Raw genomic sequence first — 26,754 nt, 5'->3', positions numbered from 1 at the left:
GATTCGTCGCATATGTAGATTTTCGAATCTTCGATGCTTCCCTTCCATCACCGCCAAAGACTTTGCAAACAATCTTCCCCTTCACAAAACTATAATGGATTTACCAAATAAAAATAATTTGCAAAACGTGCGTGAATGTTGAAGGCCACGAGTTACTTTTGTTGTTAATAATTATTAATGAAAACTGTTTTTGTTTGCAGATTTTGCCGGTAGAATAGAAGGACAAAATAACAATATTATATAAACGTCACATGGTATATCGATAAGTTAGGGTAATTAGTTATAGAGTGAATTATAAATTTTTTGTACGCTATACAATGCATTTACCCTAATAATTAAGGGTCCAATTTTTTATAAATCTATATTTTTATATAAAAAATTATAAATATAATAAATAAAATTGAAAAGGATCCAAAATTATTTGATATGTATATAGTTTTATTTTCATTACAAAATATATAAAATATTACTCATTAAATTTTAAGAATATTTTAAACATTATTTATCTATAAATTTTAGAGGATAATTTTTTTTTTTGGTCCTAGGATCCTTAGCACTGCTGAGTCGGTACTGCTTGCACGATGTCAATTTTTTTTTTGAATAATAGTAATATATGTACCTTTCTCTTGTATCGAGTTAGAAGCATAATCTACTTGAATGACTGGAATAAAAAGTTTGTTTGATGACAACTCGAACTGTACTAAACGGATTTACACTTAACTTCAATTTATTTGCTCTTTTATTCGTCTGGAAGAAAAACTGAAGTGAAATAGAATAAAAGTCAGGAAATTGCCACAAATACCACATTTATATTATCATTTTTATGTTTATACTAATCATTTTTATCCTCATTTTTAACGAAGAATAAAAAGCACTTATATCTATAGGGTTAACTAATCTAGACCGGTTTAGAGTTGAGGGGTGGGGTCGGGTTTTGGAATGTGAAATTTAGGATTTAATAAATATATAAATAAATACTTAAAAATATTTTTTTTTTTATGTTTATACTAATCATTTTTATCCTCATTTTTAATGAAGGGTAAAAAACACTTATATCTATAGGGTTAACTAATCTAGACCGGTTTAGAGTTGAGGGGTGGGGTCGGGTTTTGGAATGTGAAATTTAGGATTTAATAAATATATAAATAAATACTTAAAAATATTTTTTTTTAAAAAGTAGTTTCAAACATAATTTTCGATTTTCAAAAAGAAATTTTGAAAAAAATTAAAAAAAATCAAAAAAAAAATTATAAAAAATTCAAATTTAAAAAAATATAATTTGAAAACATAAAAAATGATTTTTTTTATTTTTATTTAAAAAGTGATTTATTATATATATAGAGAACACGGGCATAAGAGTTTTTTGCCACTTAATGAAGAAAATATTTTTGAAAATGTCATTTTAGTGGTGGTAAAGATGAAAAATGATACCATGAAAGTGGTAAACATGAAATTTTTTCATAAAAGTTCAGATAATTAATACTCCCTCTGTTTCAAAATAGATGATATTTTAGGAAGTTTTTGATGTTTCAAAATAGATGATGTTTTCATATATCAATGCACTTTTTTAATTTATCAAAAACTATGTAACCAATGATATTTTGTAATATGTTTTGTGATTGTTTGAATAACTTTTAATTTATATTTTAATGATATTTTAAATAAAAAATAAGTTTTTTAATAGTTGTGAACAATCTTAAAACTTTCATGTATTTTGAAAGAGAGGAAATATTAAATATGATTTAGATATTAATCATTTTTACCTCCTATACACGCGATTAACTTTAGACAGTAACAGTAACACAATAAGTATACTACAGTAGAGAAAACTAAACTATAAATCTCGATTATTGTCTAATTAGTTTACATAATATTCTGAATACTTCTTAAAACAGAAACGGTGCAGTTGGGTGGATACCAAATATATCATATAAGTTTCTGTATATAAAAATACAAGAGCAGATACGTTCCAGACAAATACTTGAACGTGTGTAGACCTCAGAGAACATTGCCATTTGCCAACTTTAGTCCACATTATTTAAATGTCTATAAATCTAGGGGTTGATGTCTAACGATTATTGGTTTGATATTGAATTTCATTTTCAAATACCAAATACCTAGATGTATGTCAAATGAAAACAAAAGTCTCTCTATACGAAGTTCTTTTACAGATCTGAATCATATGAATATCTAAATTACATAAATTTTGGTTTACAAAACTTTTCTCATTCGTTTTTCACCTGACTACATGATCACTTCTCATTAAACATTTACCCATTTCCACAACTCATATATCTAGCAAGTAGCTATGTAGTTATATCATGAATATTGTAAATCATAGACTGACAACTTTACATGCTATACTTTATTAAATGGTTCTTCAATTTTTTGACACTAATTAAACATGAAAGAGACATGTCATTCGGCTGCAAGAATACCTAATCAGACAAGCCAATATAAGTCATAATATATTATGATTATATAAATGTAGAGATATATAAAAAGTTCATTGTATACTATTTCCTTACATAGTTTATGTCGAAAAATTTCATATTAATTAAAATTTAATCATTATTTGGGATATAAGATTCAGGAAAGTATTGTCTCCCACTAACCGGAGGAGCGAAGGCAACCAACTCACTCAACAACAGCAAAGAAAAAAAAAATCATTCAACTAATCAACTGTGCCTGAATTTAAATGCATATATACTAAGTGTGTTCAAGTTGTCTGTGACTCTGTGACATACACTCTTTAATAGTAGAATTTAATACGATTTCCTTTTAGTTTTCCATAGGCATGGGCATAAAATCCGGAACCCGAAATCCGAACCGAACCCGAATCGAAAAACCCGACCCGTTATCCGACCCGAAACGTAAAAATATCCGAACGGGTCTTGTAGGATGGTACAAAAAATATCCGAACCCGAAGTGTTATTAACCGAAACCGAACGGATAACCCGAAAAATCCGAAATTAATAGTCAATATAAATATTTTGAAATATATATAAGTATTCCAATTATTAAATTCAATATTTGTGGTAATATTATATATAATAATAAATATAAAAATTCTAATAAATGATTTAAGTACACAATTAGTTATAAATAAGTATTTTATAATTTACTCATTGAAATAAAAAGTCTACTCTCTATAACACAATACATATTGTTTACAAATGATGTTTGTTTTCATGCTTGATTTAACATTTTATTGTTATTTTATTGTTATTTTATCAATTTTATATGTGATAGATTAATTTTTATTTAATTTAGATGTTTTTCTTTATGTTTTACTTCAAAAATTTTATTTTTTTATTTTGGTTATATCCGAACCGAACCGATATAACCCGAATCCGTACGATATATGATTACTTTATGGGTTTTATGATGCAATACAATTTTGAACCGAACCCGAAGTGTTATTATCCGAACCCAATCCGTACTAATAAAATTTTAGTATGAGACCTAGAAGCGTAAACCCGAAAATCTGATAACCCAAAAAACCTGACCCGAATACCGACGGGTATCCGAACGCCCGGGCCTAGTTTTCCATCTTGTTTGAAATGAGAAAAGTGTTATTATGAATACAAAGCAATTTATATAGTAAGGTAAGGACTGTGCGACAATTAATTACAAGCCTGCTACAGGCCCACTGAAATAGTGGCCCATATATCTACCAGCATTGCTTTCTCATCAATTTTCAAGATCCTAATTAGTGTGAATGTAGTTGGTCAAAATACTACAAATATTGAAGACGCCATGCACTTGGTAGTTGATTCTGTGACAATCTGCCGATTTGAGGTGACAAGTCTTGCATCAGAAGAGGTTGTGCTAATGAAGATACTTCAGGTCTTCTGGCATGCATGAAAAATAGAGCATCAGTTATGCTAATTAAGCAACCAGCTTGTATGCACTGTCGTCAACACTTGTTTTCGTGTTGTTCACCAAGCAGGAAAAAGGTGACTTATTGCAACGCGTTGCTCGCTAAACGATGCATGAACTAGTCATGGCTTCACGTTAATAACATTGAGCCTTGTACAGTTGTAGCTAGGCTGCTCGAGCTGTTCACTGGACAAGAATCTACACAGCTTGGTGATGACCAACCCGTCTTAAACCCTTGGAATGGCTTACCTTATCCCTAAGCTGGAGCAAACACAGTTGCTTAGTTAGTGTCAGTAACGATCATTAGGTGAGTTTTTGTATAATCTCTATACGTTTTTGCAATATATACGTGTTCCTAATTCAGGGATTAAAATTTAGTTGTTTTTCAAGACCTAGTTGGCCAAACATTTGCGAGTGTTTATAGTTGTCTATACATGATTAGTTGATTAAAACAAATTAAAAAGCTATATCTAGTGCATTGATTTTATATCAACATGAATGACTTTTTTAATCACATGAAAGTAGATGCTAAAGGCATATGCGTGTATATTTATAGCAGTCATGTGATAGATGTGATGCCATGTTATCCGGATCGTTGACTTAGTCCCCTTCACACCCAAGAACCATAACATTTATTAATATGATTCATATTGGCAATAATATAAAGCTTAACTTAGTTCTTCAAATATGACTAGTTCTTCAAATATATATGACTAGTTCTTCGTTTCAGTTTTAAGTGACTGTGACAAAATATGAATAGTTCTTTGTAAGTATTAACATCAGATTCTACTGTAGTTTGTAGGCAATAATATAAAGCTATAAGAAACTTAGATATGTATATTTTGAAACACAGATAATTTAAATATATATTGTTCATTTTTTTTATCAAATATATACTGTTCATAAAACTCAAAAAAATATCTCAACAAACATGAAAATCCAGTGGGAATAAATAAATGTGAAATGAGTCTGCCACTAAAATATAAAGACCAAAAGAAAAAGTCTGAGATAACGGTGACAGAGTTAACAAACTCACTAAAATAGACGGAGGAAAAAGTCTCCAACTTGACGGCTAAGTTAACGGCGACGTTCACACAAGAGAACAAGCTACAAGCTTCTTCATCGTCATCATCTCCACTGTAAAAGAATCGATTCCTCAATTACCCAAAGAAGCAAAATCCATTAAAAAAAATCCAGAATTCAAGCAATCAAGCCACTTTAATCGAAACCCTTTTTCCAAAAAATCTCATCTTTACGCTTCAGATGAGCTCCGATTCGTCGTCGGCGGCTGGAGACGGCGGCGAACAAGCCGTTTCCGCTGCGGGAACGAGCGCTGGGTACGACAAACAGAAGGAGAAGGCGCGCGTGAGCAGAACGTCTCTGATCCTGTGGCACGCGCACCAGAACGACGCGGCTGCAGTTCGGAAGTTACTGGAGGAGGATCCGTCTCTGGTTCACGCTAGAGACTACGACAAGCGGACGCCTCTCCACGTGGCGTCGCTTCATGGGTGGATCGATGTTGTTAACTGTCTGATTGAGTTTGGTGCTGATGTGAACGCTCAGGACAGGTGGAAGAACACTGTAAGTGTTTCTTTTTTCTTTTTTCTTTATTGTAATTCTTTGTTTTTGGGAACCTTTGATCTGAATGTTGTGTTGGTTGTTTGTTTGAAGCCTCTGGCTGATGCAGAAGGTGCTAGGAAGCAGAAAATGATTGAGCTGCTGAAGTCTCATGGCGGTTTATCTTATGTGAGTTCTTGAATTTCTCTGTGATCTTCTTTAGCTTCAGATTATTTAGAGGTTTTATTCTTAATGTACTAATTGGTATGGAATATTAAAAGATTACTGAATAATTTAGAAAATTTCATCTCTCTTTGAAATAGCTGTTTAAATGCAGTGTTGTTTGGTGTACTTGTGTTCAGAGATTTAAAGAGACATTTTCTGTGTGTGTGTGTGTGGATTTGTTAGTCTTTGAACGTGGCTGATTAAATTCTGTATGCAGGGTCAAAACGGGAGTCATTTTGAACCAAAGCCTGTGCAACCACCAATTCCAAAGAAATGTGACTGGGAAATTGAACCTGCTGAGCTGGATTTCTCTAATGCCGCCATGATTGGAAAGGTTTGTTTAATTTGAAACCAAGTTCTGATCTTAGTAATCAATAGTTTTGAGTTTAGTGTCATCCGTGTTTAGTTCAATGCAATGGAGCTCATGTAGTGGCTTTCTTTGGACTAATTGGGAGGTTGGTCACATTTTTTTTTTGTCAGGGTTCCTTTGGTGAGATTGTGAAAGCTTATTGGAGAGGAACACCAGTAGCTGTTAAACGTATTCTTCCGTCTCTATCAGATGATAGACTTGTTATGTAAGTTGTTATCTCTCTCTCTCTTTGCTATTAGCAGATGAGTTTCGTCAACGGATTTTAGCCCACACCATGGTAACAGTCTCTCCTAAGATTCTTGTGTTTCGTATTTGCTTTGATACAGTCAGGACTTCAGGCATGAGGTTGATTTGCTAGTTAAGCTTCGCCATCCCAATATAGTGCAGTTCTTAGGAGCTGTAACCGAAAGAAAGCCTCTTATGTTAATAACTGAATACTTACGCGGGGTAACTCTTTCCACTATCCTCTGTTTTTTTTATCTCTGCAATGTTTTCACCATGTTTAAAACTAGATATGATTAAAATCTATTTTTGTCACAGGGAGATCTTCATCAGTACCTCAAAGAAAAGGGTGGTCTTACTCCAGCTATTGCTGTCAACTTTGCCTTGGATATCGCTAGGTACTTTGAATCTTACCATTTGAGATATTATGTGAAAATTTGTATTTTTATTTTCTTTTTAATTTGTTGCTAACAGAGGAATGACATATCTTCACAATGAGCCTAATGTTATCATTCACCGAGATCTTAAACCAAGGTAACTAAAATTGCATAGCTCCTCGGTTGTATTTTAAATTTGCTAATTTGTAAAACCGGTTCTTGCATGTTATATTTTGCAGGAACGTTCTTCTGGTTAATTCGAGTGCAGACCACTTGAAAGTTGGAGACTTTGGTCTTAGTAAGCTCATAAAGGTTCAAAACTCTCATGATGTTTACAAAATGACTGGCGAAACCGGAAGCTGTAAGTGTTGTTCTATATTAAAACCTACATTGTCTTTCTTTTTTACTCTAGCTTCACCCCCTTTGTTACCTGCAACAAACCAGACCGGTATATGGCTCCTGAAGTATTCAAGCATAGAAAATACGACAAGAAAGTCGATGTCTTCTCCTTTGCTATGATACTCTACGAGGTACTAACATCTCTAACTACAAGAAAATCTCTGTCTCTCTACAAACTCTTAACCTTAATTTCATTACCACATTGTATCCAGATGCTTGAAGGAGAGCCACCGTTTGCGAACTACGAGCCGTATGAAGCAGCTAAACATGTATCAGATGGACACAGACCAACTTTCCGTTCCAAAGGATGCACACCTGATTTAAGAGAGTAAGCAAAACAACCTATGTGGCCCCCTATGCACACCGGTTATAGTCTTACCGATATAAACCTAACCAGTTAATTTTTCTGACAGGTTGATAGTGAAGTGCTGGGACGCAGACATGAACCAGAGACCATCGTTTCTGGACATCCTCAAGAGACTTGAAAAGATCAAGGAAACTCTTCCTTCTGATCACCACTGGGGCTTATTCACTTCATAAATACACACCAAATCCAAACATGAGATTAACATTATGTTTGCCTATTCCTATTCTATGTTTCTTGTCCCTTTTGTAAAGATTGTTTATTTGTTTTCCTCTTTTCATTTGTTTCACATTACACGACTAGAAAGGGTGTGACGAAAAAAAAAGGGCTTTGGTTTTTTCCATGGGCTGGATTGAGTTTGCAGGTCACTGAGATGTTAAGATCATATAATGCTTTAACGAAAATGAATATAGTTGTGTATATTAGATGGTAATGAGTCTTCAGATGAGCTTCTTCTTCTGGAAGAAAGTCTTCAAGTGCCAAAACTGAAGTCCAGCAACTGATAAACAAACTCCAAGCGACAGAAAACTAAACCATGCCATCTTCGTGTTTGTGGCTCTGTTCAGTTCCTGCATCTCTTCTTCCCTGCAAACATACCACAACACGATATGTCTTTGAGCCTTGAACCATTCTATTGGTTCGTGTAAAGTTTACCTGTCCCTGAGATAAAACATCTCATCATGGATGGATGTAACAGTGTCGAATAGCTTCTTAACCTCAAACTCCATCATCTACCCAAATAAAATCAAGATTAAAAGAAACAATCTTTAAGAACACTCTGTAATGAGTTTAGTTTGACTTTACTTCGACTTGGCTCTTCTTAGCCACATTAGACCAGTCCTTGGTATGAATCCCCGACCTCCAATCAAAATCAATGGTCATCATCGTCTCCGGTTTGTGATCAACGGCTGAGATGCAAGTTATGTAATCTCCCGTTTCAACAGCTGTTAACGAGAACTGTCCCGTACTCACTCCGTCCGCCTCGTGATACGCCGTTCCTTGCGGTGACGTCACCTATACACACACACACCAAACACATTTTGCATATAATACTTAAAATGACGATGAGATTATTCGGAATGTATTTGTTGTTACCCTGACGGTGATCTTGTGGGAATCGGGGAGAGGATGATCTTCGTTAGGGTTTACGATGCTGTACTTTCCCACGGACATTGCGTTGGCGTGAATCTCCTCGGAGATGCATTTCGTGTGGCCCGAGAGTAGCTCGTAGCGCATGGAGAGAGTCGCTGGAGATAGGATTGAGAGGATTAGTAGTACAATTGAGCTCCGACGATGATCCATGGCTGCTATGATGTTGAGAGACGGAGAGATCGATTTGACGAGTTTCTATGTGTTCGTTGTCTCTGGCTAATGAAGAAGACAAAGAAAGTCAACACGTGCAGTGCCACGCGTAAGTGTTTCATTCGTCGTAACACGTGGATTAGCTTTAGGCCTAAACAACAGTGGGCTTATAGAATTAAGGCCCAATAATAATGTTGGACTTTATCTTCAGATAAATTTTGTAATATTTTTTGCTAAATTCTTACTGCATAGTTGCTGATCTTGATTTATTTGTTTTTACTTCAAAAAAATTTTGATCAATTTTTTTTAACTTAAGTTAAGATGCAAGTAAAACAAGATTATGTCTCATCTTACGGAAATTTCCCAAAAAAAGGGCGGTTTTGGCAATAGCCTAACATACAGATGGTGGTCTCGTCTCTCTCAACTCTTCTGTCTCAATGCTGATTCAGTAAAGATTTTCTTTCTGTCCCTGAGTTTTGTTCTGTAAAGCTATACGAGCCATAAGCTAATTCTCATTCCCAGAAGATGATCTCCCCTTGCTCACCAACCAAACCAAGATCTTTGAGCCTTCTCTCTTGGTAATACTCTAGCACATCAAGCTCAAGCTCCCTATCCTTAAATATTTGGTCGATTTGCTGAAGCACCTTCTTCTCACCAATCCTTACCTTGATAGCCAGTTCCATCCTCGGATCAAGCTTCCCTTCTTCCAGAAGCTTCTCATCCTGCAAAAAGACAACAAAAGACAAATCATGAAAATGATGCTAAGTAGCTTACAAAGACATGAGAAGTTAAGAGTTCAAACATATATATATATACTACCTCTTCAATGGTGGTAGCAAAACCAGACAAGGCATACTTGCAGGCATCTCTGACAACACGGCATATAAGTTCCTCGTTGGAACGACTTACAGGCAACTCAAGATGGCCCCATATTGTGTTATTGAAGATAGATTCCAACAAGAAAGCATCTGAACCGCCAAGCGCCACAAGGCGAATGTACTGAAGCATCCCTGCAGGAAGAGACTGGCCTTCTACTATGTCAAAGTAACCGGTCTCAGCCATCCCGTTAGTCTCAGCGATATCCAACTTATCCCCAAAGAACGGGTCTGACTCTGGTATCTCGATTGTTAAAGTGTATGAGTTCCGGTTTGGGTTTGATTCCACAAAACCATAGTCCAGAGCAAGTTCTGCATTGCTTTTGTTCACATCATACTGAATGTATACCTGTGGAAAGAGATGGTCCAGATGGTACGCTCTTTGAGGGGTTAAAGTATATAAGTAAGAGTGGTTGAAGCTTACCTGCCCACCTGCTTTGACATAAACAGGGGATTTCAAGGAGAACAAGAGATCTCTAGAGAAGAGGCCAGCTCCTTTGATCTCATATGCATAATCTTCTGTAGTTATCTCAGGGTTATGGTTTATCTGTTGAAAAGAAAACATTATAGCAAGTGGATGAAGCATCATTGTCTTTGGTTAGTTGTATACAAGGTGGGAGGCTTTACCAAATCAGCAAGAGGGATCAAGACAAGGTCTTGGCCACGGAGGCGAGAAAAAGCTCTCGACCTGAGAATCCCAAACGCCCAGATAAAGTCATCAAGTGTTATGCCGGATGGGAACATATCTTTGTTGGGCTTTAGTATCTCTTGTTCCAGTTTCGAGATCTCATTCTCTAGATACTCTTTCGCACCCAGTGTGTTGCTCAACAGTTGAGTCCCTAAGCCAAACAAGAGAAACCACTCTTAGGGTTAACTTATCAGCCACTACTAGTGATACAACTGATCAGGCATTGCAGATTGAGAACTACACTCAAATGATCTAACTAAGGAAATGAGAAGAGCAAATGGGTAAAAAGATGGAACCTTTGAGCTCAGCAAGCTCCTCTTCTGACCTGTACTGGAGACATTTCATCAGACAAGTTTAGACAGCTATAAAGAAAGCTAATGATAATAGTGCAGACAAGGACAAAACCCACCAGAAGATGGTGGAGTCAGTAGACTCAGGAAGAACGTCGAGATAAACTCTCCATGCAGAATCTTCATCATACTTCTCTCTGATCAAAAACAGAGCAACCGAAACCCACGGCTTCAACCCGCCGCATAAAGCTCCGATCTTTGAAGCCGCCGCGGTCTCCGGGCTTATCCACAACCGCTTGGGAATCTCCAAAACGACCTCGTTTCTCCCGATATCGCGCCGGGCCACAAGTCCCAGACCTTCAGGCACCACCGCGGGCTCCGCGGCGGATTTGGCGGAGACGACTCCTTGGTCTCCGAGCCACTTCCAGAAGCTCCGAACGTTCTCCGGCAGCTCTGAGGTCGAAGCTGAAATGGGTCTCACCGAAGATTTCTTCGGCAGGAGGATTCTCTGACGAGTGAAGAGAAAGGAAGTGTTTTGAGACTTTGAGACTGACGGTGAACGGAGAAAACCCGTCGCGACGGTGACGGAGGCTGTCATGGTTGTTTTCTATTGGCGGGTAGAGAGTGTTGAGTGGATAATAATAATTATATCACAGATAGGAAAATCTAATATAAAAAGCCCATTAATGAGGCCCAATTTCTGTACAGATATTTTAAAGATGTACTCGACAAGTAAATACTATTGTTAATTGATTGACAAGTCCAAAATCCCAAGTCAACTTTAGTCATACAACTGGAAATTACAAACACATTTGAATTTTTTTTTTTTTTTTTTTTGAACACATACAAACACATTTGAATATTATCCCTTTTTCCAAGTGTGTTTGTTTGTGTGGTAATGTTGACAGTGGAAAATCAATACTTGTTTTCTTTATATTAAAAAAATCGTCAAATTTAGACAACGTGACTGTTTCACCTGTTAATTAGGCCATGACTTGGTTGCTGTTATAGTTTTCATTTTATTGTAGATTTTATTTGTTTATTGTAAAATTTAAGATGTAGTTTTTTGTGCTACAGATGTAGAAAGTTGACCATTGTGCACAATGATCGTAATTTTCAATATCCCAAGTAATAGAGATTTATTGATTTCGAAAGATACCAATCATCCCTTAGTTTCTTAAATTTATAATTTTGACTTAAAATTTTGGAAATACAAAACAACAAAAGATAAAGAAGACGTACGTGGGTAAAACATGATAACTGAGCGTATTTTTTTAAAATAAAAAATATTGTTATTAGAATATACGAAAAGAAGAAAAAAGAGACCATTCTCTTTTAGATGTTTTAAGAAGTATAACAAGTTAAATAACTTTTTATTATATAACTGATTTAGCTTCTATAATTAAAATTTAGTTAAACTGTTAGCATTATATGTCTAAGATACTTAGCTGAAAATTGTATTACTATTGACGTTATAATTGATAAGTGATAATTCAGTAATGCTCTAAAAGCAATGGCAAGTTATTAAAAACTGTAAGTTTATATAGTTCGATGCTGAATTTAAATATTTATGATTGACTTATACTCAGGGATGAAGGCAAGAAAAGTATAGTAAGATCACCTGATTCTTATGAATTTGATAAATAAATTATTTCTACTGTATGGTTGTTTAAAATTAACAAAATAATGGGTTTAAATCAGTTTTTGACCTCACTAGTTTGTGTTTAAATTTTCATAAACCCCGCTAATTCATATAATTTTTTTTGTTATAATACTATATACTGTATTATTTAATGAAAATATTAACTTTATATATGTGACCCCAATAAAGAAAATTCAATTTATACTTCTCAAAGTTCAAGAAGAAAAAATCTTAAGTACATGTTTTTGTTCCCCCCACATTATATGACTGAAATAAAAAAAAAGTCTGACAACTTTTCTCATGAAAACAACAAAATCCACCCAACACAACCTCAGGGATTGGTCAACAAAATCATGATTTTCCAATTAATTTTCTTACTTTTCTTCTTTTGCCAAATATATATGTATCTATTCATTATTATCTTTCTTCACAAACCCAAATTAAAAAGAGTATTTGCAGTACACACAAGTATTATACTATATTTAGGTATATACACATTTTAGTTGTTTCCCCACGGTTTTTTTAAGTTGCAATTACTATGTTGTTCCTATTGCTTAAATTAAATATGAAACACTAATTTCTCTCTCTCTTGCACAGTTGGAAAGCGGAAAAACCAAAAAACTATATAGTTTCCAGCCGCATGGACCACATCACAACTATTTTCAGCAACGTGTACTTATATGCACCATCATAAATCGCCTTCATTTTTTGGCTATGTAATCAATCTTCGTAAACAAAATCAAGTGGGTTAACACACAGATTCTAGCCGGATATATTTTAAATAAGTTTTACATTTCTTTAAAAAACGGAAATATATCTAATAGCATATAACAGTCTTTTTCAATTTTTAACCCGATAACATATTTAATATCATTTAACATTTTATATATTTTACATGTAATTTTGAATTAATTTTTAACTTCATTGTTATATGGCTAACATATTTAACTATATATAAAAAATATTTATCTGGCATATCTAATATTTTATAACAATTTATTTTTTGGTTTAGTCTTTTAAATTCAGTATTCAACGGCTAATATATATATATAATGTTGTATACTAATTAATTTATCCACCATATCTATTGTGAAATATTTTAAAAGATTGTAATGTAGTAACAATTAGTTTTTTTTGTATTTAAAAATTAACCGCTAAAATTTATTATTACACGACTAACATATTTAATAATATGTAACAATTTATTTATCCATTATATCTACTAATTTATAACAGTTTATTTTCGGTTTAGATTTGTAAATTCATTGTTAGACGGCTAATATATGTATAGTATTGTATACCAATTAATTTTTCCATGATATCATATCTGGAATTAATTCTAATATTTATTTCAATTTTATGGACATGTTTATCAAATACTGGGGATGTATTTAATCTAAAATTTGAGGTGATTTGACTTTTAATAAGGTTTTAGATGATTTTAAGGAATTGCAGAGAATAAAATGATTTTTGTTAAACCACTCTAGAATATCACCTAAAACCATGAGATTTGAGTTTTATTTTTTTTTAACTAAGAAACTCCACCCAAACACTGTAAAATCACTTGAAAACTTTAAAACTCCACAAATTCAAATATTTTCAATAATAGTGGATTTCAGAATATTTTATAAAATGTCAAGTTCAATAACACTGGATTTTAAATGAGTTTTTAAAATTCATGTTTCAATAACAGTGGATTTGTCATTTTGACACAAATCACTGAAACCGTCAATTGAATACAGCCCCTTAATATGAGTTCTACCTCGCGGAGTTCAACTTTTTCGTTCCTCTTTTGTTCGAAGATTCTTTGGGTCACTCCTTAAGACGATCAATACGACTCAGTCTCAGAACTAGTTTGCGCACAAACCGAGCAAAGATCCCGTGGCGTTTGTCCTGAAGAAAACTGTTTTTGTATTACATGAAAGTAAGTTCAGAATTTAGTGAATGTGTGTGTGTGTGACCAGTAATTATGTAGATCATTATCTGGAACACATCTTCTTCAATTTTTTAGATTCATCGGAAAAAAAAAGAAAAAAAACAAAGGAAGAAGATGGGAAAGAAGAAAACGATAATGAAAGAGAAAATGAAAATTTTATTTACTTTTAGAAATCGTACAATTCTTACCAGAGGGTTCTAAAAGTAATTGCACATATTATTTATGTACTGTAGTTCCTACGCATTTACTATTTTGGGTAGTTTTCAAATTTCTAACTTCTTTATAGATTTCTAGCTAATTGACTCAATTAAAAATGCTGATAAATTGATAACTGATGTTACTACTAAAACCGCGTAAAAAACCTTCAAAATGATAGTCACTTACACTTTAAACTCTGAAAATATTTCACAAGCATTTTAAATCTTTAAAGTGATACTTGCATCAAAACAAATCTTCAATCTCACTTACTTTTCAATCTCACTTACTTGTACATTAAGTCAAAATGATTATCGGTACTGTTCAAAATCGATGAAGTGTCGATTTCTAATTTTTTTTGATTTTTTATAAAACTATTTTATTAGTAAAATAAATATAAAAATACAGAAAATATAAAAATTCATAAAAAAATTCAAAACAACTCATAAAAATCACTAAAATTCACAAAAAATCAAAAAAAAATCACAAAAAATTAAAATTATCTTTTTTAATAAAATAAAAATAAAATACAGAAATTATGAAAAAATTCAAACAAATCATAAAAGTCACTAAAAATTTACAAAAATACCAAAAAATTAAATTATTTTATTAATAAATTAAATATAAAATCAAGAAAATATAAAAGTATTAAAAATTATAAAAAAATTATAAAAATTCAAAACAAATCATAATAATTATAATGTTTTTATTAAAAATTATTAAATTAGATACAAATTTTAAATTAATATTACAAATTATAAAACTTCAGTATTCATATTGGTAATCAAATTAAATTATAATATTTTGTTTCATAGTTTTATTTATGAGATGTGGATTTTAGATCATTTTTTCTATATTAATAATCAAATTAGGAAAGTTGAGTTTGAAATTAACATTTATTGTATTTGGACTGAAAAGACATCTAGTGGCATTGAAAGGATTATAAACAATTAGAACCCATAAAACGTCAACAAAATAACAATAGTGGAATGTTCTATCCGGTAAACTCGAACCATTTAAAACCGAACGAAACCGAAATAGAAAAAATAGTTTAGATTTGGTAGTATCAAATAAACTGAATGAATATTATTTTAAAAAAATACAGTATATGGATATGATTCAGTATATAAACTGAATGAACCGGAGAAACCGATTAATTAAAATAAATTAGTATACTTATATATAATTTTTAATTTTTATTTGGATCAATATTTTCAATAAGAATCAGAGAAACTGGTTATATTACTAGTCACTAAATATTAGATGATATTATCGGTATATATTGTTAATATCAATTGTTAATATTTATTTATTAATTGAATGTTCTAAATATCATGATGATTACATATTATTATTTTTTAAACAATAATATATAAATCTGTAGAATAGGTTAATATTTATTAATTATCTTAAATATCAAAATAAATATATATGTTAAAATAAAATTTTAAATAATAATATTAATTAAACTAGTAATTTATTCTAAAATCATATATAAGATGACAAGTAATAAAATTCACTAAAACTATGGAGAAGAAGACAAATAACCAAATTCAATTTATGGAAAAGATGACAAGTAAACAAATTCATTAAAGTTATAGAGAATATGACGAATATGAAAAAATACTTATAAAATAATGGTATATTTACTCCTACTAATTAGATATATCCCTCAACGAATTTTTAAATTCTTGAAGCTCTTTCTCAAAAAAAAAGGGGAATTTTGCATACGCTTGCGACGAGTTATTTAAGCCTAAATTGAGGCATTGTTCAGTTTCGTCCCCGAAGAAATGTAGTAAAAAATAACCAATATAAGAAGCATCTATTTATATTTGAAATTGTATAGAGTACTGAATAATATATAATTATAATTATTAGAATATAAAGCAATTGATTTTATTTGGGAAATTGCATCGTGTATCACGTTCAATAAAATTATAATTCACTCTATGGACAAAAATCCTATCTTTTCACTGTATCACATGCATTTTATATAATATTACCATATTATCCTTGTTCGTAACCGGCAAAACCTTCAAAGTAAAACAAATTAAATTATGTATCTATCTGAAGTTGTTGACGTCATCTCTTTTTCAACCACACAAATGTATTTAGTTCAGAAGCATATTCTTCTTTCCATTTTAGATAGTATAATTTAATAGTACAAAATATTATATACTATTTTCATATCTTAATTTTATTTAAAATATTATAACTATAAATCATATTTTACATTTGAGTTTGGATTTCAACTTTGGAGTTTAGGATTTAGTATCTAGGAGGACTCGAATACTGTTTAGTATTTAAGGATTATGTTAATTGTTATAATATTATACTACTTTGGATACATGAAATATAATATTTACTTATCACAAAATGGAATAGAACATTTGGGGTGAGTTTAGTATTATGGTTTAGTATTTAAAATTTGCGGTCGGTTTTTTATTAGAAAATTTTTCTAGGACAGAACCTAAAAATGTTTTTGTCATAAATATAGATTTTAAAAATAAAAATGACCAAAATAGACTTAAATGTTTTATCAAAAGAAGTAAATATACACTTATATCCATAGGATTAATTAATCTAGACATTAGGGTTTAGAGTTAAGGGGTGAAATTTAGGATTTAGGATTTAGGGTTTAGAGTTTAGGGTTTTGGGTTTAGAGTTGAGAAGCAGAGTTTAGGGGATAGGATTTCAAATTTTAAAAATAAAATAAAATTTAAAATTTTCAAAATAAAAAATGCTATTTTGGTCACTTTAGATTTTGAAATATATTTTTGTGACAAAAACTTAAAAAAATGTATGTGAGAGAATTGTCTTTTTTACTAAGGGGTCGTGGGTGGGTTAAACATTATAAATATATATTATAGTTTATATTTGGATTTGGGTTTAGTATTTAAAAGAATCTTATACTTTTTCGGTGATATGAAATACCTTTAAAAAAAGAAGGAAAATATGGAAATAAGGAACAAAAAAAACTTAGCTATTGTCCTTTTAGAATAATTTTACTAATCTTTGTCCTCTTAGTACAAACTATAAGGAAAACCCACTTTAGTCATTGGTGTTTACTATTTAGATTTATAAATATAATAAAAACATAAGTACTAATTAAATATAGTTATAATATGATATTAGTAAGTTTTAGAGTATAGTAGAAAGTAAATAAAGTTAAAAAGGTCCAAAATCCAATCGTCTCCAACACTTCTCCAACCCAGGCTCTCTGCGAACATCACCAGGTAAACCTAAACTCACTTATGTTGCTGATAGATTTGTCTTTGTGTTAGATTTAGTTGATCAATTGTTAACTAAAGGCTGAAGCTTTTAATCTTATAAAGCTCAACTCTTCCTCAATTACCTGATTTGAGTGCTTGATTCATGTGTTAAGGTTCAAGACAGAAGAGAAGGAGAAGATGTTGTACATCATAGGTTTAGGTTTAGGAGACGAAAGCGACATAACCCTGAGAGGACTCGAGGCCGTCAAGAAATCTCAGAAAATATCGCTTTTCTCGTTGTTGGTGAATCGGTGATCCCTTTGGGTAATGTTGAATCTAGTTAGACGGTGTCGTTTAGTTAGTTAGATACTGTCTGAATTGTTTTGTTTTTGTGTGTTTTTGTTTGTTTGTTGCAGAGCTACAACGCATAGCGATCTTGTTGTTAGAGCTAAGAAACGAGTGAAGGAGCCTACTTTCGAGTCTCTTTGCAGAGGAGGGAAGAAACAGTATGAGCAGCTGCTGGAAGTTGAGCAGAAGCGTGGAGATTCTGTGTACTCTGAAGAGACAGAGTGTGTGGGTTTTGCGAGGCTTGGCGCTGCGGACCAGAAGATACTTTCGGGGACGATTAAGCAATTGGAGAGTGTTGATTGTGGAGCACCGTTGCATTGTCTTGTGATAGTAGGCAAGACACATCCCGTGGAAGAAGAGATGTTGGATGGAGTTTTACAAATACGGAACTGCAAATTAAAAGACCACATGACTGAAGAAGGCTCAAGGGGGACGCAGGAACGATCAAGATGTCTCTCTGAGTAAGAGATTGAAACTAGGAACATTTTTATGAGCTATTTTTATATCTACTTTCAATAAAGCTCTAGTGAGCCCAATCTAGCTTGTTAAGGATTTGCTTTCAGACTGTATGTTTGTTTTCCCTTCAAACTGAGGAAAAAATATTATTATCCAACTTTGGTCTTGCTCAACACTACCACAAATTTTAAAACCTGACTTTTCAACAAGAGTATTCCTTTCCAAGTCATTTTCAAAATTTGAAAAAGAGAAAGAAACAAAGAAGACTAGGATAAGGCGTATGCGTACGTGATGCACATATAATGACGTATGGTTACTTGCGTAACGGAGGCTGATGGATTGTGAAATGCATCACAACCCGTCCACTATTCAGAAAAGACATGGAAGATTGTGTCTGGCTAAAACTCCCTTGGCTTTAAGCAGCTAAATATTAGCCATACTTATGCTAGTTTACATATGATCTTACAAAACAGCCAAAAACTAATGATAAACATTTAAAAAAGGAAATAAAAAAAGATTTAGGGAATATCTGGTAACCGTTTTTTTTCCTGAATTTTCGGATTTTGTTTACAAATCTAGTAGAACTTACATTCTACCAAAGTTAGAAAAGAGAAGAAGTGGTAGATGCAAAAAACTGAGATCGTAAATAAAGGAAAAGTGGGAAGAAAATATGTTCTGTCAGGGCAGATATGAGAACTTTTATTATGTCGTATAATCTACCAAATATACAGAACATAGGAAGAAATGTAGATTTGTTATTTTAGTAGGTCAAAATGTTTTAGGTGTATTGTGCCTTCTACGTATAGTAGATCATTTTGTCTTAGGTAGAATCCATATTCTAAGTCGTCGTAGATGGTAGATTTGATATTCTAACACATTTAGTCCATTTTTAAAGTTACTATTATAAATATTTTTTTAATCCAAAAATATTTTTCATATATGCACATGCTTGATAACTTCATGTTTTATTTTTTTATTTATTTTTTTGTATTGTAAATATATTAAATTAATCTTTATTTACAAGAAGGGTAGTGAAAGTCCAAAAATGAAAAATTTTGATTTTGTACTAAGGAGACAATAGCTAAGTTTTTTTGTTCCTTATTTCCAAATTTCCCACAAAAAAATTCTATGTTATCTATTTATTTTACTATTTATAGTGACTAAGTATGAGGTAAATAATATTGTGATGTTGGTTTTTTATGTGATGTGCTATTAAGTAATATACATTCATTTTTGTTCATAACAAAAATACATCAACGTCATCCACTCTATACATACGTAACCTTCTACTCGCTACTATTAAGGATATAACCGGATCAAAAATATATTAAATGTTAATTCTTACATTATGTCAAAATTAGTGATATTTACTTAATTTCTTTTTCAAATATGATTAATTCACAAATAAGACCTTTTTATTTTGTTATAAAATGTCTTTAATTAGCTGAATGAAAATGGAATATACATATATTACAGATTAACTTTACTTGTGGTTACATATAAAATTGGAGGAAATGATAAAAATGTAAATGAAATATGTAATTGTATGTTGAAGGCCTGTAGCTAAACCATCACATCAGCCGACAAAAAAAAACCCATCAGATCATTCTAATTAATAGTTATATAGATTTTTACAGATTTTAAAATAGTTCCAAATAACAGAAGTTCCCATGCAAGTTCCTGACTGGATGATTAATCCGGGTTCTTAAGATGTGGTTCTTATCGGAAGTTAAGAAACAGTTTCTTAACTTCCGCTAAGAATCTCACTCTAAAAACTCCGGGTTAGTCATGGTCTGATGACGAAATCCCAAACGTCGTTGAAACTGTGTGTGGACGTTCGGTTCGGTTCGTATCGGTTCTTTCGGTTCTCGAAGTTTGGTAACCATTAAGGAACCATGAAAATCTCGAGTCAGATCGGGTCGGTCCTTTCAGTTTTCGGTTCTTTCGGTTTCTGAAGTTTAGTAACCATATTAGAACCAGAAAAAGTTCCAATCGGATTCGGTTCTAAATAGTTACGTTGTAGCCATATTACCCAAATTAATCAGATGTAATTGCAAATAAATGAATCAAAACCAATACCAAAATAACATTCAAACGATTTCCTCATTAAGAAACCAAAATCCAAACTGTGAGAATAAAACATCCAAAAAACACGAGGTTCTCGTATAAGCTAAGTGTTGATCAATAAAAAAGGCAAGTGTATAAAGTATAAACTATAAAGATATAAATGTATACGGTAAGTGTATAAGAATTTTTCATCCGGTTCTATATGGGTTTTATTCGGTTCTCGGTTCAGTAGAGGTTCGGTTCCGGTTCTTCAAGTATAAAATTTCAGTATCCGGTTAGGTGATTCCTAAATTTGGTTTGGATCTGTTCGGTTTGGTACTTGGGTTCCGGTTTTTTTGTCCACCCTTAGCTGAAAGACATGAACATCCACGTATGATAGCATCTGCATCAGTGAACTCCATGGAGAGTTCACACAGTTTTCGAAAAAAAAATATTAAAATAAACAAAAGAAGTGAACCTGTTTCCTGCAGGGTCACTGCACTGAATCCGGGTCATCAATGTAGCGCGGGCCCCACGGTACGTGACGGCCCGCGATTGGTCCGATTAATTAATTTTTTTCTTTTTTAAAACAAAAATCAAACAAAAAAAATAATAAAAAAATACTCTGTGAAGTTCAGTGACGCAGATGCCCTTACATTTTCTATATTCTTAACTCGACCCACTGAACTGGTATCAACCAACTTACCCTTATAAATACGAGTCCTCTGGTCTCATTATGGAAACATAATATATAGAATCCAACAAAAATAAACAGAAACATTATTAGATATCAAGAACCGAAATGAAGTTCGGGAAGGAGTTCTCGTCTCAAATGGTGCCAGAGTGGCAACAAGCTTACATGAACTACGGTTCTCTCAAAAAGTGTCTCAAAGATATCATGGCATTCAAGCTCAGAAGCAAGCATGCAGCTCCTCGTGGTGGCGCCAAGAATCACCACGGCGGAGGATTAAGCCGCAAAATGACGTTGTACCGGACGTTTAGCGGCTTAGTCTCAACTCCGGGAAGACATAGACGCGGTAATTCTGACGACCTAGAGGAAGGTGTACCATTGACGGCGACGTCGGGTCCCATTCTAGTGAACACCACCGTGGATCACGGTTGCGTTACGACGTTTCTGATGACGACGGAGGAAGGAGGAGAGTACGAGCTGGTGTTTTTCCGGAGACTAGACGACGAGTTCAACAAAGTGAGTAAGTTTTACAAAGGGAAAGTGGCGGAAGTGCTGAAAGAAGCGGTGGTGCTCAACAAACAGATGGACGCTTTGATAGCGTTTCGTGTCAAAGTTGAGAATCCAGAAGGGTGGGAAGAGGATGAACGTGCGGTGGAGATCACTCAACTGGCTTCCGATATAGCTTCTTCTGCGGCGGCTATCTCCGCTTCTTCTCCCGCCGGAGCTAGATCTAGTAAGCAATCATACACATGCCTATCTACTTTAATTTCCTTCAATTTTTTTGTTAATCTATGAACTCATTATTTTATTAACAGGGCCCCTCATAAATTATTTTTGGACCCTGTTCAAAAAATATTATCGATATGTTTAATGAAACAATGATTACTTTTAAAAATTTACTGCTCAGTCTTTATATATTTAACATTTTTTGTAGTTATAAGCATAAAATTAAGAAGTATATAATAAGATTTTAAGTTGTAGTTATAAGCATAAAATTAAGAAGTATATTTTAAATTTCAAGTTGTAGATACTGTATTTATAAATCTAAATTTTTAAATTTCGATCATGTTCGACCACTCCATTTCCATATGCCAAAAGATGGCCAAGTTTATTAATCTGTGAACTTACTATTTACTAATTTTTAAAAAATGAAGAAATAAAATTGGAGTTGAAAAGGGTTACTTGGTCTCAAATTTTATTTTGCTATTAGACCTAGATTGAGCGTCAGATTCATGGACTAAATTTACTATAATACTAGGTGTTTTTAACGCGTGCATCACTTAATTTCTTTTATTCATAAATGTTTTCTTATTCTTACCAAACCGATATTTCAAATTTGTAGTAAACGTTAGTACAGCTCATCTGGAGGCTATACAGGAAGGAGGGTCAAGCAGAGCTGGACGAACGGAAGATGTTGTTCAAGAAGAAGAAGAACAAGAAGAAGAATCAAATGGAGCCTCGGCGTGTAACACAGCTAGAGACGTGAATACGACCAAGATGAGAGCAATGAGACCAGCTCCGCTATATATTCTTGATCGAGTGTGGTTAAACGACACCAAAGAGACGCCTCGTTCCACCATCAAAGGATTTCTCCAGATAACGAAGCAGACCGATTTAAAATTCAGCAGAGAAAATCTGATGATGGTCGAGGCGAAGCTGCGGCAAGCTTTATTCGTGTTTTATCAGAAGCTGAGGCTTCTCAAGAGCTACAGGTGCGTATGGTGTGTACTTGTAGGATTTTGATTTTCTTTTTAATATGTTTAATGAGTTTTAAATCATGTATATGCAGCTTTTTGAATGTATTGGCGTTCTCGAAGATATTGAAGAAGTACGATAAGGTAAAAAAAAAAGAAAGAAGATTATAGACTTTGACTTGGCGTTATATTTTATATAATTTATATGACTGAAAATGTGTGTTATGTATAGATAACTTCTAGGGATGCAATGAAGCCTTACATGAAAATGGTAGATACTTCACACCTTGGAAGCTCTGATGAAGTAAGATGTTTATTAAATTTTGATCCAATAGGAAAAAAAATCCTCTGTTTTTATTCTCTCCAGTATTGAACTTCTCTTGATTCTCTGTTGTGACAGGTTGTGCGACTCATGGAGCGTGTTGAAGCTACTTTCATAAAGCATTTTGCAAATGCTAATCGAACAAAAGGAATGAATATTTTAAGGCCTAAAGCGAAACGAGAGCGACACAGACTTACATTCTCCACTGGTATAAAATATACGGTCATTAACTCGCATCAGAAAAAGAAAAAAAATTGAAGTTCAAACTTTTTGGTGCTTATGAGGATATTGGTTCCAGGTTTCTTGGGTGGATGCATTTTCTCTCTTATCGTGGCTCTTGCAGCGATTATCCGCACTCGAGACCTCTTGCAGCAGGAAGACCAAGAGCAATACATGAATACTATGTTCCCTCTTTATAGGTAACAACTTAGTATTCTTGTCCATTCTTCTTAAGTATTTACATCGAGCATTTGTGTTGTTACAATGTTGCTTAGTTGTTGTTGTTGTTGTTGTTGTTGTCTTCTCTGATGTTTCTTGCAGCTTGTTTGGGTTTATAGTGCTGCACATAATAATGTATGCTGCTAATATATACTACTGGAAGAGATACAAAGTAAACTATTCCTTCATATTTGGGTTCAAGCAAGGAACTGAACTTGGATACAGACAAGTCCTGCTTGTGGGTTTCAGTATCGGAGTCCTTGCATTGCTCTGTGTTCTTGCTAATCTTGACATGGAGGCAGATCCCGAAACGAAAGACTATCAAGCATTAACCGAACTTCTTCCTCTTTTCCTATTTATTGTAAGTGTAAACCCCCTTTTATAATTTCATATAGGTTTGGTTTTATTTAACCATAATAATATATCTTTAAAAAAAAAGAAAAACTAACCTTGATCCAATGATCAAATCGGTTTGGTATTAGATCCATTCACCAATTGATTTTTCTCCCCTTATACCTTTAATTCCTTAGAAATGAATTTTGATGGAGAATATTACAAATTTTTATTTAACTATTTTATGTGGATGTTAGAATTTATTTTTGTTTTTTTCTCAGAGATGTTAATGATTCTTGTTTTTATTCTATAGAAGACATCACATTAACAATCACACCTTTTCTCATTTTGTAACCACCACTTCATATGCCTATATGGATTATATATTTTTTATAGTTATGTTTTTGTAGTTTTGTCCATAATTTTATTGAAGTAAATACTTTATTAAATGGCAAGGAAACATGGTTAATTATTGGAGAGAAGATACCACATCGAAAATATGAAAAGGACTCGAGTAATATATAAGGGACTTGGGTCAATCCACTAATTGCCAATAGGTTTTAAGTTGGAAGCCCAGGAAACTTATCATGGTATCAAAGTCGGTCCAATACCCTGACCCATTAATCCGGCCCGAACAGTGGCTCGATCATCCCATTAACTGATGGTCCATAGAAGGCTCAGTTCCGCCGAGATCGCTAGAAAATAAAGCATGATTTCGGAGGGGGTATGATGGATTCTGCGAGATTAATGGTTATACGTACCATTATCTCGAGGGAGGGTATTGGAGAGAAGATCCCAAATCGGAAATATGAAAGGGACTTGAGTAATATATAAGGGACTTGGGCCAATCCACTAATTGCCAATTGGTTTTAAGTTGGAAGCCCAGGAAACTTATCTTGGTATCAGAGCCGGCCCAATACCCTGACCCATTAATCCGGTCCGAACAGTGGCTCGATCATCCCATTAACTGATGGTCTATAGAAGGCTCAGTTCCGCCGAGATCGGTAGAAAATAAAGCATGATTTCGGAGGGGGTATGATGGATTCTGCGAGATTAATGGTTATACGTACCATTATCTCGAGGGAGGGTATTGGAGAGAAGATCCCACATCGGAAATATGAAAGGGACTTGAGTAATATATAAGGGACTTGAGCCAATCCACTAATTACCAATTGGTTTTAAGTTGGAAGCCCAGAAAATTATCATTAATAATACACTACAATTCTAATATATTAATCGAAACCGAGTCATTATGGTATCGGCTTTTATAGCAGAATCCTTAATTTTAGTGTGAACTTGATTCTTATAATTAAACCAAAAAGACATATATGTGATATAAATATAAAAAAATCAGTCATTAAACACAATGTCATAATAATAGCTGTGGTACATTTGTCTTCCACTTTTACAGGCTATGTTTGTGGTTCTTGTCCTGCCATTCAAGTTCTTTTACGGCTCAACTCGCCTTTTCTTTCTCACCAGTTTGTTTCATTGCCTAGCCGCTCCTCTTTACAAGGTAAAGATCGAAAAATGTCATTGACCAAAGAGACTGTTGTAAATTCCTATTGTAGTAGGGCTTCAACCAACCCTCCACTTCTCGTCTTTTTTCTCCTGCAGGTAACATTGCCTGATTTCTTCTTGGGAGATCAATTAACTAGCCAAGTTCAAGCTCTTAGAAGCATCGAGTTCTACATCTGTTACTATGGTTGGGGAGACTTCAGACACAGAAAGAACACTTGTAATACTGGTAGCTACAAGGCTTTCATCTTCATTGTTGCTGTTATCCCTTATCTCTCTCGCCTCCTTCAGGTACATAGTTTCTTCTCTCCAAAAGAAAAAGTTCAACATCTCTAAGCATTCATTCAATAACTAAACTTGTACTCAATGCAGTGCATGCGACGGCTGTTTGAGGAGAAAAATCCGGAGCAAGGGTGGAATGGACTCAAGTACTTCTTAACTATAGTGGCGGTTTGCTTGAGAACTGCTTACAGTATCCAGAAACATCAAGTCGCTTGGAGGGTCTTAGCCGCTATCTTCTCAGTTATAGCTGCAATATTCTCTACTTGGTGGGACTTTGTTCATGATTGGGGTCTTCTAAACCGAACATCCAAAAACCGCTGGCTTCGGGATAAACTTCTCATACCTCAAAAGAAAGTATACTTTATCGCCATGGTGAGTCTCAAAACCATTAAAAAAAATATTACATCAAAACATGTTTCATAGCAACTGATGTTTTAAGAACATGTATTCAGATCTTGAATGTCCTGCTGAGATTTGCGTGGATCCAAACGGTTCTGGATTTCAAATTCTCCTTCATGCATAGGGAGACGATGATTACCGTTGTTGCTAGTCTTGAGATCATTCGTCGTGGTATATGGAATTTTTTCAGGTAAAAAAAAATACTTCAAAACTCATATCATTTTTTTGGACAGGAGGCTGTCTTCTGTCTTTAGTGACTCTCTGTGGTTTTGTTTCTTGGTCTGGTTCGTGGAAAACAGATTAGAGAATGAGCATTTGAACAATGTTGGGAAATACAGAGCCTTCAAGTCTGTCCCATTACCATTCAACTACGATGAAGATGAAGATAAAGATGATTAGAGTTTCATTGAGTATACTCTTTAGCCACCAAAGTCCATCAAACTGTTTCATTTTTGTTGATGTTTTGGGATTTTAGTTGTTTATTAATTTAAGTGATGTTTTCAAAATTCTATGCAAATTTTTATGTTATTTGGTGGTTTCGACTATTTATATTCTATAATAAAAAAAATTGTTGGTTTGATTAGTTTTAGTTAATGTAATTTTAGGCAAAATGAATAAAAGTCAACAATTTTTAATGTGTGCATAAACCTTAAAGATCAACTAATTTGAAACAGAGGAATATTTTTTTTTT

At 33.3% G+C, this 26,754-nt stretch overlaps 4 protein-coding genes and 1 long non-coding RNA gene across 5 annotated transcripts; 3 read left to right on the top strand and 2 right to left on the bottom strand.

The window, feature by feature from the left end:
- Positions 1-4,879: 4,879 nt before the first annotated feature.
- LOC106415597 (integrin-linked protein kinase 1-like) lies at positions 4,880-7,739 on the top strand. Its single transcript, XM_048765280.1, has 11 exons — positions 4,880-5,463; positions 5,554-5,628; positions 5,882-5,998; positions 6,145-6,239; positions 6,361-6,481; positions 6,575-6,654; positions 6,731-6,790; positions 6,873-6,994; positions 7,078-7,163; positions 7,245-7,360; positions 7,446-7,739. Exons 1-11 carry the CDS (start codon positions 5,146-5,148, stop codon positions 7,570-7,572), a joined length of 1,317 nt encoding a protein of 438 aa, XP_048621237.1. The 5' UTR covers positions 4,880-5,145; the 3' UTR covers positions 7,573-7,739.
- LOC106415596 (transmembrane emp24 domain-containing protein p24delta7) lies at positions 7,708-8,772 on the bottom strand. The gene is made up of 4 exons (XM_013856348.3): positions 8,492-8,772; positions 8,201-8,410; positions 8,051-8,127; positions 7,708-7,981 (listed from the first exon to the last, which is right to left on the bottom strand). Exons 1-4 carry the CDS (start codon positions 8,696-8,698, stop codon positions 7,837-7,839), a joined length of 639 nt encoding a protein of 212 aa, XP_013711802.1. The 5' UTR covers positions 8,699-8,772; the 3' UTR covers positions 7,708-7,836.
- A 254-nt stretch (positions 8,773-9,026) lies between these two features.
- On the bottom strand, positions 9,027-11,193 carry LOC106415812 (fructose-bisphosphate aldolase-lysine N-methyltransferase, chloroplastic). Its single transcript, XM_013856611.3, has 6 exons — positions 10,671-11,193; positions 10,558-10,586; positions 10,201-10,412; positions 9,998-10,120; positions 9,518-9,922; positions 9,027-9,420 (listed from the first exon to the last, which is right to left on the bottom strand). The coding sequence occupies exons 1-6, from the start codon at positions 11,147-11,149 to the stop codon at positions 9,211-9,213; spliced, it is 1,458 nt and encodes a 485-aa protein (XP_013712065.1). The 5' UTR covers positions 11,150-11,193; the 3' UTR covers positions 9,027-9,210.
- Positions 11,194-17,395: 6,202 nt separating this feature from the next.
- LOC106413920 lies at positions 17,396-18,518 on the top strand. Its single transcript, XR_001282707.3, has 3 exons — positions 17,396-17,560; positions 17,710-17,860; positions 17,953-18,518. It is a non-coding gene; the product is annotated as an uncharacterized LOC106413920 (long non-coding RNA).
- A 2,568-nt stretch (positions 18,519-21,086) lies between these two features.
- Positions 21,087-26,646, top strand: LOC106415613 (phosphate transporter PHO1 homolog 3-like). The gene is made up of 12 exons (XM_013856367.3): positions 21,087-21,810; positions 22,420-22,789; positions 22,867-22,915; positions 23,004-23,075; positions 23,172-23,301; positions 23,392-23,512; positions 23,634-23,892; positions 25,276-25,380; positions 25,482-25,673; positions 25,755-26,036; positions 26,117-26,253; positions 26,363-26,646. Exons 1-12 carry the CDS (start codon positions 21,189-21,191, stop codon positions 26,460-26,462), a joined length of 2,439 nt encoding a protein of 812 aa, XP_013711821.2. The 5' UTR covers positions 21,087-21,188; the 3' UTR covers positions 26,463-26,646.
- The last annotated feature ends 108 nt before the right edge of the window (positions 26,647-26,754 follow it).

This window comes from Brassica napus, chromosome C8, assembly GCF_020379485.1.
Source record: "Brassica napus cultivar Da-Ae chromosome C8, Da-Ae, whole genome shotgun sequence".
Lineage (NCBI taxonomy): Eukaryota > Viridiplantae > Streptophyta > Magnoliopsida > Brassicales > Brassicaceae > Brassica > Brassica napus.
Note: the sequence above shows the minus strand (reverse complement) of the source record. Positions and strands in the feature narration are given on the sequence as shown.